The sequence below is a fragment of the Motacilla alba genome, chromosome Z (genome assembly GCF_015832195.1).
Source record: "Motacilla alba alba isolate MOTALB_02 chromosome Z, Motacilla_alba_V1.0_pri, whole genome shotgun sequence".
NCBI lineage: Eukaryota > Metazoa > Chordata > Aves > Passeriformes > Motacillidae > Motacilla > Motacilla alba.
The window spans coordinates 67,869,373-67,881,960 of NC_052046.1; the positions used below are offsets into that span (position 1 = coordinate 67,869,373).

The 12,588-nt window shown below is 39.1% G+C and overlaps 1 protein-coding gene across 3 annotated transcripts in view; it reads right to left on the bottom strand.

Annotated features, from left to right (window-relative positions):
- Positions 1-12,588, bottom strand: part of EPB41L4A (erythrocyte membrane protein band 4.1 like 4A) — a 117,734-nt gene that overhangs the window by 11,175 nt on the left and 93,971 nt on the right. For 2 of the 3 annotated variants that reach the window (XM_038123343.1, XM_038123344.1), the window contains 3 exons: positions 11,027-11,074; positions 6,469-6,546; positions 1,988-2,107 (listed from right to left, as the gene is read on the bottom strand). In XM_038123343.1, coding sequence (XP_037979271.1) covers positions 1,988-2,107; positions 6,469-6,546; positions 11,027-11,074 — 246 coding nt within the window. The remainder of the gene's footprint in view (positions 1-1,987; positions 2,108-6,468; positions 6,547-11,026; positions 11,075-12,588) is intronic. The other variant, XM_038123345.1, reaches the window with a different exon arrangement.

The following is a 12,588-nucleotide window of genomic DNA, read 5'->3' on the forward strand; positions in this document are numbered from 1 at the left end:
AATTTTATGGCCATTCTTCTTAATTAGAAAATGCCCTTTGGCTACACAGATGTTTTACATGAACTCTTGAAAATAAACCCTGTGGAACTAGAATTGGGAGCTCTCTGCATTTGCTTATTTCTTGAGGAGAAAGAAAGGTCAAATTCCTGTCAAATACTTTTATTCCCAAGACCAAGGAGATGCCACCTTGCCACCACAAATGATTAATATTACTCATTATCAAGCAAATGAAATGCACTATGCCAGGCACAGTACATTTCAGACACTACTTCACATATCCAAAGGGAAGCTCCATTTACAAATGCAATAATGGACTTACTGTGAAAGAATTACCTGTTCTACTAAATTTAAGGGTTTGTATCAATTTTTGAATGGGCAAGTTGAAATGACCATTTGACAACATTTAAAATCAAAACAACCATAACCTATGGAATTATGTTTCCTTTTTTTCTGAACTGTATCCAGTCAAGTAAGCAAACAGCTGAGCCAAACTAAATTAAATACATTCTCTTATAATGTACTACATGTTAACAGTTAAATGCCTTTTACTAATTTATTTTCAAAAATTAGTTTGGGCTTATTTCATTGTGGGTTTGTTTGTTTTTGTGGGTTTGGTTTTAACTGGAGAGTGTGATAAAAAGGAGAAACTCATGAATAACTAAAAGAATAGCAAAAGGAAATGAGAAGCCCTCCAAAATCTTCTTTGCTTCCTCTAGGACTCTGCTTTCAAAGTTATTTCTAAGTTAGTTTCTAAGATGCTTAACATCTATGTGTTTTTGTTAAAAGTAGTTTAAATGAAATATAACTCAGAATGTCACTGTGCTGGAAAATTGAAGCCATTTCATAAGTTAAATTAACCACAAGAGGGAACCCGTGCTGTCTGAACAATGAGATTTACCCGGCCTGTGGGTAAAAAAGAAAAGTTGGCTACAAATTTTATGTAACCATTATTAACTGAGTACATTTCCTAGTTTACAGCACTTTCTGTATATAATAAAACAAACCAAAATCAAATTTAATGAACTGTATTCGCTGGATTCCATACAAGTAAGCTTTAATATTCCTTAAGTTTAGTAATATATCACTGTATAATTACACCTAACACAAGACTTTTGTGCAGCTAAAAATAAACAAGTCTGTACAAAGCCTGTTAAAGAAGAAATTCCAATATTTGGACCTTTAAAGGTAAATTCTGTTCCTCATAAAGAAATAAAACTCTGCACTACAAAACTGGAGACAGCAATGAGTTCTAGCAACATGGGCAACTGAAAATAGAATCAAGTGGATTTTAATGCTGGAAACTTCAATGCTGACTGTGATTTCAGTGATACCAAACAGTGTGTCCATGCCCCAAAACCAGGCCATTTTAGAAGAAAAATATAAATTAAAGGAAATCAACATTTTCATTAGCCTGAGAAAATTAATATCAAAAGCTGATAACTTCACCATGTCAGAACAGGCTGTAAGCAGGAATAGCAGTGCCTGGCAGCATGGCTCCGTCATGGAAATCCTGACATTGGGACGCAATGTATCACTGACTGCTGCTTGTCAGGAATAATTTGACACGGAAACATGAGCAGCTGCTTTCATCTGGAACACCACGGCAGGTATTATACGATTAAACAGGTGTGCATGTATTCCATAAAAATGTTTGCAGCTATCAAGAAAAGAGGAATCACTGTACTCATTACAGAACTAATGTTCAGTGAGCTACAGAACCAGCCCAGACTTCTTCCCACATGATGGACAGAGTTCCTCAGCAGCTTTGTTACAAAACCCTCTCTTTGTTATTTGTGCCCTAAAATTCAAATCACTAAACAAATGCTATTTGACCACATAGACAAATCTGCTAATGTGGGAGTATGCCACCCAAAAATCTCTGCTCCTCAGCAGCTAAGGGCCACCTCCACACTGGAGATATTCCTCCTGCTCTTTAACAGATTCAACAGCTTTACTTTACACATCAAAGGGCGCAAAGGTTACATACGATCGAGATCTGTGCCTGGATCGCCGGTAGTTTGGATCTGCCTGGGTTTTCCCCTTCTGCCGCCTCAGCACAGCTTCCCACTGAGGAGCTGAGTCAACCATATCATTCTCCTGCCGCAATCTGCAAAAGAGGTACCAAGAGTTTAGTCTGAGGGCTCTCAGGGCAGGATGCTCTGAGAAGCAATGGGGCATTTCCAGCCCCACTCCCCAAAAAATCCAGCTCCTGCAATGCTGTTCTTGACCTTTCATCTCGCTAAATTTTAACTAATACTCCCAAACTGCATTAAAGTGTAAGAACAATATAAAAGAAAACTCGCTGATTTGTTATTTAGAAACAGCATGAGCAAAAAATGTAACAATCCATGCCTTTAAGGATTGACCCACAACTGGAATTCTTCTTCCCAGCCCAAGCCAAACGTCTGGAATTTTCTCCCTGTTTACATATTCCACTCTACCTCATCTGCACCAAAAGAGAGACTCACATCATGCCACAAGGTTCTACTATTACAACTTTCAGAAGCACTTTACTGCAGCATGCACCGTCCTAGGGTCCAAGGGAAAACCGACTCAGTGAGTCCCCACTCAGAAGAATCATCCTTTCATCCTAAAGCTCAGGATGCATGCAGATCTCCATGGCACTCCTTCTGCACCATCCTCTGAGGGTTTGGTCCCTGTCATGGCTTGTGTGGATCTAAATGACATGCTATGCCTTTTATTCCTTCTATTTTTAAGTTGTTTTGTTTAAAATAAATTAATTCATTAATGCAATGCATTACAAATTGAGCCAAATATCAAAACCCTGTCAACTGAGCACATTTGTTAGGAGGCTGCAGTGATTCCACAATGCCACAGCCCTCTGGGCAGCCAGACAGCACTTGACCAGAGTTCCACAGATGCTTCCCACAGTTTTGAGGTTGCACATATGAGTGCTGGGATGAAGTGTTAAGGTGGTGGAGCAAATGGAAAAGCAGTGAATTTAAAATTCAGCAGGGATTTCAAAACATCCCTGGAAAATATCTCCCAAGTGTGGATTGTCTGATCAGATGGTATGACTGAGATACTGGAGAAACCAGAGGGGAAGACTGACAGGTACAACAAACAAAGAAGCCAACAGAGATAAAGGGATTACACTGGAGACATAGGCAATGCAAAGTATGTTGTTGTTGCTCTTCACTTCAGATGTACTTTTCTCTTTGAGTTTTGAATTGTATCAGGCTAAACCAGCTACACAGGCTTCTGCTTTTCCTTTAATCAGATCTTCTCTCACATGCATAATGAATTTTGAGCTCAATCCCCAACTACTGTAAACAGACACAACTCTACCAAATGGTATGAAGCATCTGGAGAAGACTGCAACCTCAGGTTTTGATTTCTAAGCAAGTCTTTTTAAATCTGTAAGCTGCTGACAGGTATTAACATAAACTTCTATCTAAGGATTTAGTAGAAAGACTCAAACAACTACAAGTAATGAGTTGTGATTTTCATCCCAAATAATCCAATTTGTGCAAACAGCAATCATCCCATATGGTATAGACACCACCAACTCCCTCCCACACATGGCAGTCACTTGCACAAAAATACTGAAAATCTAAATATATAAAGTTAGCATAGCAGCTATTAAAACAAGTCGTGTCAGCAAACTCAAAGTACTGTTGCATCACGGCAGAACTCTACTAGATGGAGACATGAAGAACATACATTTTGCAGTTGCAAAGAGAGGTATTATGGTCACATTTAACAAGGTAAAAGATGACCAAGGTACCACAATCTTTACATTAAATACATTATTTGAATGCAATATTCAAATTCTAATAATTTTGGGGCAAATTTTTTAGAGTCTTGGTGACAGAAGCAACAAAAAAAGCTGAAAAAATTTAGCTCAAATCTTACATTTCTATTCAAAAGTATTTTTATTTTTCTATTCAAATTCTATTTCAAAAGTATTTAAAGATACTTTTGAATAAAAACTGGGTCCCTTGTACTGAAAGCCCATTACAGTTTTCCTTTCAAACTTTTCACTGAGCATTGGCACAGGCTGCCCTGTGGTGGATCTCCATCCTTGGAGATACTGAAAAGCCACATGGGAAGGGTCCTGGACTACCAGCTCTTGGTGACCCTGCAGTGGTTGGACCAGATGACACCTAGAGGTCCCTGCCAGCCTCAACCATTTAGTGACTCTGATTCTAATCAGATGCAGCCTCTAAGTGTAGCCAGGAAGGAAAGTATACTTCAGTATGCACTGTCTGCTCCTTTAATCTATTTTTACCTAGACAATAAATTCTGACCACAGGATTGAAAATGCAAATGCATTTCTTCTGTGATTGAAATATGCTCATCACAGGTTCTTCTTCGCTTTCATACGAACATCTGCTTAGGAGAAAACATTTATATAATAGAGTGAAACCTCAAAGATTGAAATCGGGTAAAAAGATTTTCCCCATGATTTTTCTAATTTTCTACCTTCAGAAGCTCTCATTTATGTTTCTGTTTTTCTCTGATAATTTGGGTTTTTTTCTGGCAAATAGTTCACAGTGATCTCTTGTCATGTGAACAGTATATTCTACTCTACTGTGACCAGAAGCAGACTTCTTTGGTTAATGTGAATATTCACTCATTTTTTTCAATTAAAATAACAGCTTTTGTTTCTGGTTGTGTCAGGGACCTGATTATTGTACTGGGAATTAAATTGTATTAGTCTATGCAACAGCAGAAATTTGGATAACACCAGTTGCAAGCCTCATTATAATGTTGTATTAACTCTGCTAGTGCTGGCTCATCTCTGAAAACAGGAAAGCTGCTCAGAGCCTCTGACCTTCCAGCTTGTTATGTTCCTGCTATGGCTGCTAACAAAATGCAGAAATTCATTATAACCGGTTGTTTTTCTGCACCTGCTCACAAGGAACAAGTCTTAGACTTCCAGCTCATTTAGTACTTGTTTAATCTAACACTGATAATGATTTTTTTCTGGTCAGATTTCAAGTGATCACCTAAGAAAAAGAGATGCTGAAATATTAACATTTTTGTTGTATCTTCCATTTCTGAAAACGTGACAAACTTAGAAGCAACCAAATAATTGATTTTTTCATTTTATTTTTAATTTTTTTCCATGAAGTGAGGAAGTGCGGGTAAAAGCCCTTTCATTCTTCAAAAAATGATAAGCAGTACTTAATCCTTCTTACAATTCAGTCTTTATATGGCCAGGAGTTCTTAAAAACATTCTTGTGGTCAGTCTCTAATTTCTTTCACTTGCTGGTGGATCTCCCTGCACAAGGAGTTTCACAAGAGGGAAAAAACCTGGCAAGAGTGTTCTGGGAGAAAGGGATACAAAATACCATTTACTGCTGATTACTGAAACTACACTCAGCATGTCATTTAAACTTCAGCTGGAAAACAAACCTTCCATGCACACTAGGTTATTGTTAGCCAAGTACCCTACAAGACTGTGCTCTAATTTAGGTAAGCTTCAAAGAAATCTCATGTCTCAGACGTGCTTTATGCCATCCCATGTGAGTGTCACAATGATTTTTTAACATTTCTTTAACTACTGCAAGTCATGCTGAAGATGTAATTATACTGCATACGCCTGCTGCACTATCTAGCATGCAATTATTTCTCAGAGCTTCCAGAGATCTGGAAATCATTTATCACTGAATACAAGACATGAAGAAATGCTGGCAGCTCATGCAAACAGTAACTTAAAAACTTTACCTTATTTTTTTTTCCAGTTACATTTCTCTAGCATTGTGTTTATGCAATATGAGGAAATTCTATATGCTTTTAAAAAGCATATTTTCAGAAATACCTCCAGGATGTTGTGATCTCCAGTGCAACATAAAATACACAGCTTTGAAGGGAATTTATAGGAAATCAGTAGTTATGTCATCTTTTTCATACCAGCAACAAGAAAAACAGAATATATAATACAGGACTTGTTAGGATCACTTGATATGAACTACTGCTGTCCAACTGAAACTTGATGCTGTACACATTTTGGGTTTGGGCCCACACCTGACATTTTGGAAAGCAAAATCTTAATGCAATTAAATACATTAATTTAAAAGCAACATTCATAGCCACTAAAAATATTTTTACTTCTCAACAGCTTATTTTCTGCTTGAAAAAATCGGCATTTGAATTTGTGAGGTAAAAGTATATGCTGAGAATATCATTATCAAGGTATCAGCCACTTTATTTGCATTTATACCATACGTCTTTTGTAAGTGTGCCCAGTACTTGATCTTGTGGTTCATTACTGAGCTCTTTCCAAGGAACAGGAGAGCAGGCGTTCATTGCATACAACTATAATGATGTATTCTGGCATTTACCACTCTTCTTATGCAGAAAAGGGTCTTAAGCTGCCCCAGGAAGACTCTATACACCTAAAATATGTTAGATCCCTTTTTACTAGGTTTATCTGAGAAAAGTCCATCTCCATTTGTCTGTTTCATGTCTTCCTGTCCAAAACATTTAATATATTGTCACCTGTTTCTCTTCTTCCGATGCTCTCTGTTGGAATTTTCGGATTCACTGCCACTGCTGGTGTTACAACGGGACCGTGACCTGGAGAAGAGAAAAGCGACATCTCAGGATGAATTTCTCTACTAACACCAAAATTATTGCAGTGCTAAATAAGGAAACAATATTGTTAAGACATTACTCAGAAAACCAGAATTAAAAGACTCTGGAGTGCTTGTCTACACCTGCAAGTCATATTATCTTTTCCTTATTAATTGATTGGGAAGAACTGCTCCAAAAGTAGTGCACCCAGAGTGTAGTATCAGGTGAGTGCTGTTTTCATTTTGAATAATTTCACTGTTTCGTTTATTTTTTTAAAATTTGTATTAATTTATCATTCAGCATTCTTTCTGTAAATGCTACATCAATTTGTTTCTTGGAGGTGTGAAATGTTTCATCTCTAATCTGTATGGCTCTTTTCTTCTTGCAGATTCTGGTACACCCAGCAGAAATTACTCAGAATTCTGGGTTTGAAGGCAAAACAAAATGCTCAGAGATCTATATATTCTATTCCCCTCCACTCCCATCCTGTAAGTTCTTAAGTCCTCAGTCTCTACGGAGTCTGTTCTCCTCTCTATAATAAATTAGAAAATCATTAGTTCAAATGTCTCCCACTCAAACAAAAATGTGTTAGAAGAACAGGACAGCTGAAGTCTAGAAAAATCAGTTCAACCCAGCTTGTCTGAAGGGAATGTTAGGCAGCATGGAAGAAACACCAGTAGCACTAGGATTCTGCTGCTCTTTATGGAAAAAAGGCTTCACTACTACAGGCAAACTCCTCTCTGCTACCTGAGACCCTTAAATCTATGACTGCATTTTGGAGCACACCAACAGACAGGACACACCTGACAGACCAGCTGTCAGGGCTTTGGTCCTAAAATCCAGGACTCTGCCACTCTACCACTGCCTAAAACTGGCACTCTCATAAAAAATCTGGTTTGGACCACTTGTTCTTTAGTGTGAGGATGGCTTGGGAATGGTTGAATTTGATGATCTGAAAAAGGTCCTTCCCAACCTGAACATTACTGTGATTCCATGAATTCTCCCAAAGACAGACGTGTTTCTCTGCTATACTGACAGCTCAGCTGATTAATGAGGAAAGCTGACTGATATTAACAGGAGCTGGTCTACAAGGATTTAGGCTGTCTGGAGATGGAACTGGTGATGGTTTTGCTTCAATGGAAAAAAAAAATCTTTCTTCTGAGATCTCTGGCCATGAAATAGGAGCTATAAGGGGATAACTCCTGATTATGCTGGTAGAGATACATATTTTCTTATGCCTCTCAGCTTTTCTTTCACTCTTTCATAGCTGACATTTGTAAGAGGACAGATTTGTTAAACTACACCTCAAACAAGCCAAGGAGAGAAAGCAGATCCTTAGGTGTTAGTAACAGGTAAGGGGAAGCATTTAATGACAAGGTAGGAAGTTCCTGACTAGCACCTGCTCACTGCATGTTCTAATGGAAGAGCCCAAACAGGATGAGAGAAGATTGTTCCCAGGGAACAGCACAGATGCAGCACAGAGCTGCTCTATCTGGTCTGGCACACACCATTCTGCTTTCTGGAGGACTAGGACTAAATAACCAGGACACTGTCACAGATGTCATTCTGACACACTTGACAGCCTCATGAAACTCCCCATAATACCAGGGAATTATAGTTCCCTCCAACAAATTGCTGAGCCTTTAAATCCCGTGGTCTATGGAGCCCGTTCTCCCCTCTCCTAAATTAGGAAATCATTAGCTCAAATAGTTCCCATTCAAACAAAAATGTTTTAGAATAATAGGACAGCTAAAGTTTAGGAAAATCAGTTCAACTCAGCTTGCCTGAGGGGAATAAATTTGGCAAAGTGAAATTTCCCCCAGAGAAGGAGCTTCTCCCTTTGGAAAAGATACCAAGTTCAAGGTTTTTTTTCATTTTATAGCTTTAGTCAGGTTTGTTCGCCTTTGCCCTGGGGGAAGGGAACTGAAGTTTTTTTCAGGGCATTGTTCCACTAGGCAAAGCCTGATGAACTTAACATTTTAACAGACTGGGAGTAGCACAGAAGAAACACATAAGACAATGCCCATCAACAACCATCAACTCTAAACATCAACTCTAGCATGGTCTGGGAAAAGAAAGACAGGAATGAGGACCAAATTAGCATTGGAGGCAAACAAATTCATATCCAATAGAAAACCAAATACTGAGAACTACATAACTTGGAACCAATGAACATTGAACCAATGAATCTCTAAGGGTTTTGACTGTATAAAGTCAGTGACAAATCTGGTAAAATGTATATGTCATGGAATTATTTCCTCTCCACACCCAGCTATCTGAGGATTAAATTATTTCTGTTGCACATCCTGGTCAGAACAGCGGTATTATCCTAGCCAGAATAATGTCTCGATTCTCTAACACTAAAAATGTTGTTGGAGGGTTTTTTGTTTTTCCTGCAGTTTTGTTGACCTCCCCATCCCCAAACTTCATGTTCGTAATTTAAAGCCAGTTTATCGATGCTGCCAGCTAAAAATACACTTTTCTGGGTGAAGCTCAAAGTGGGAATAAAAAATATGTGTGTTAATACAGCAAATTGTAACCCCAAAGGAAGAAGGAAGATTGAAAGATTGTGTCAAAAAGAGTCACTCAAGCATAATGGAATAGTTAAGAGCAATAAATGCTCTAGAACTGCAGGAGACCTTACACAGCCAAAAGTATACCTTTCCCCAGCCTGGTCTTATCAGATGTTTAATAAATGCACCACTAACATCAACATCAATAAGTCCTTTGAGCAACACTGTTCTTTCACATTTTCAGGACATTAGCATGACTCTTCTACATTTTTCAGTATGACAAGAAGTTTCTTAATATGATTTAAATAATTTATCCCATTAGGTACCAAAACAGCCAAAAATCACAGCATGGCAGGCAAAGTACAAGATAAAACATCCAAATTGATCAAACTCAAGATAAGCCTTTCTCTAATTTTTCAGGAATGAAAATCTGATTCACCTTTTGGATATTGCATATTGAATTGTGAAACCTTGTGTTCCTTCTCAGGAAAACATTTGTAGGGACCCAGAAGGGCTCCTGAGCTGTCAGCTGAGTGGCAGCTGCTCATGCTTGTTGTCAGAATATTATCTTTCACTGAATATTAAATATCATCTTTTATTGATCTGAATAAAATACCAAAAATGGGTAGAAAAAAAAAAGATAGCTTCCTAAATCAGGCGCAAGAACACACGAGGTCATACTGACCTCTGGCAATTGTAAGGTACCTTATTTCCTTTATTCCCCTGTTTGCCTTGTGATGTAATATATTTGATATTTTGCAGGTAGAATACCTATATACTCTGGAATAAGGAGCCAGAAAGAAGTCATAGTCAGTTTTACAAGAGACACAACAACTACTGCCTAGGTGAGGGCTTGGAGGGCTGAGGAAAGCTCACATTCTGGTACAGTCTTTTTCTGGTTAAAATGAGAGGAGAATAGCCAAATTGTGAGGCAGTGGAGAACATCTTTTGCAATGTACAATAACAAACGTGGTAAGAGGTCCCTTCTGAGCACTAAGGCTTTCCACCTGAGATGCTTAACTAAATCTTCCGAGTTTTAAGTGTTGGACATCTATCACAGGACTAGCACTTGCAGCTTGTAATGTTAACATCCTTCCAAAAATTATTCTATTATCTCATAGTAAGTACAAAGTATGTGAGCACTTTCTCTGGCTTCCTGTGATTGTCCCGAGGTGTTTGTATCTCTGCCAGAGCTCCCTTCCTGTGCTGCTGCAGTGATTCAGATCCTGGGAGTGCCTCCTCGCCTTCCCAAGCTCCAGGAGCCTCTGACATTGAAATGCACTCCACTGTCTCCTTACGCCAGCAGTGCAAGCTGGAGCACAGGAGCGAGGAGGAGCACTAAACAGAGTCATGACAAGCAGATGTGGCAAAAATCTGTCGAAAACTGAAGTTGTTGAAGGTCACACCCAATTTCACACCTGCATTTTATCTGAAATGTGATAACTAGTCAGGTCTGAACTGGGAGATGGGGGCAGGAAGGAGAAGCTTAAGAAAAAAACGACAAAAAATGTACAACACAGCAAGAGGACCATCAGGAGTTACATATGCCTTTGCACTTACCTCTGGCAGGACAATTCATCTCAGATAATAGCACACTTGTTTGGAAAACAGATTAATTAAAAGTGGGTAGGGAGGCTGGAGAAGTAAAAACAAATCTGCAGGTTCAAAATCCAAAATCTAAAAGTTCTGGAACTGACTTTCAAGTTGCAGATAAGCCCTTAGGAAACTTTCACAAGCTGCTTCTAACATGGGGTAGTAACAATGAGCTGCAAGACTCTGCTGTGATGAGGCTAAGCCACAGAGCATTTTAGCAGAAGATAAGAAATAAAAAATAAAAAGGTCAAAACACAACAAACCTTTTATACATTTAGGAGATGAGGGGGAAGGAAGGAAAGAAGGGAATGCAGTGAAACAAAATATGACCAGTACCTTCAGTATCATTTCATAGCTGCTATAGATCATATATTTACCTTCTCCTTTGCTTTAAATCTGAATCTTCACCACTGTTTTGATTTTTCCTGTGACATTAAGGAAGTTTAATGAAGTGTCATGGAGTAACATAATACAAATACACAGAACTACCCATAAAAAAACACAAAGTGTTTTAATTTTTTGATGGATTTTTTTCCAGTATAATGTCAGGCAGAGAAAATAGGGCATGTGCTTGTTTTAAACCCTTCAGGACATCTTTACAATAAGCTTTGAAGGCATGATTCCATTCAAGCTCTCATTGCAAACCTCTGACTTGCAAAATTAAGCAGAGCATGCTGCCCTTTAGAGTTTCCTACTGTTTCCAGCATACCAGAGCACGGTGGTTTCCTCTTAACTCCAGTAAAGAGTACACAAGCAGCACAGCTATTGTTATTAACAGTTGGAAAAGGAAAGTGCATGAATAAAACCAAGACTCAGGAAGGCATAATTAAGTTAAAATCTACTTACTATTGTCAGTCCTCACAGTCTCACATGAGAGATAAGACTTTAAAAAACATTCTGTTCATATGGTAGTGCAAGAGAAAACTTGCTATTGGCATGACTGTCTGTCCACTGACTAGATCAGCCCAATGCAAATCCCAGATGATGAAACAATTTCCTGCTGCACAGTGCACAAACACTTCTCTCTTCTTGATATGAGAGAGCTTCATATTGCAAATCTCTACTCTTTTGTTTTTACAAAGCCAAAAGAGCCCTTCTGACAACTAAGCTAGTAATGCATCAGAAAACCTGTGCTGGTTTTATCTGCAGTAGAGTTAGTTTTCTTCACAGTGGCAGGCATGGGGCTGTGTTTTGGGGTTGTGCTGAACACAGGGTTGATAATTCAGATATGCTTTTGCTATTGCTGAGCAAGGATTGCACAGAGCCAAGGCCACATTGGGAGGAGGCTGCAGGTACATGGGATGCTGGGAGGGGACACAGCCAGGACGGGTGACCAAAGGGATATCCCAGACATTGTGACATCAGGCTCAGTGTATAAAGTGGGTGAAGGAGGAGGAAGGAGGGGATGTTTGGACTGATGGTGTTGGTCCTCCCAAGTCACCCTTAGTGTGATGGGCTGTGCTGTGCTGGAAATGGCTGAGCATCTGCTCAACAATGGGAAGCAGGGAATGCATTCCTTGGTTTGCTTTGCTTGGGTGCGTGGCTTTCGCTGTGCTTCTCAACTGACAAGGTTTCTATCTCCTACCCTTCTGATTCTCTCCCTGCTGGCAGGGGAGTGAGGGGCTGCCTGGGACTTGGCTGAGGTTAAAACATGACAAAATCCATTCAGGAAACACATTGCTGTTAGCACCTACAAGGGCTCTATCCAACAAATAAACATAACTCCCATTACCTGACAGTTACAATGATTTATTTGAGGTCACTAAGCATGCACTATGGGTGAGTTTCTTCTCTCCTGACCCAGACAGCTAATGGCAGATAAAAGGTCTGAAACAGTTCAGAAACCTGACAAGGATAAAAGCTCCACATCACATTGGATTTCCTCATCAATATAGCTGCATTGTCAGAGACCCCTCTGTCAGCTCTGGCTTTGAAGGCC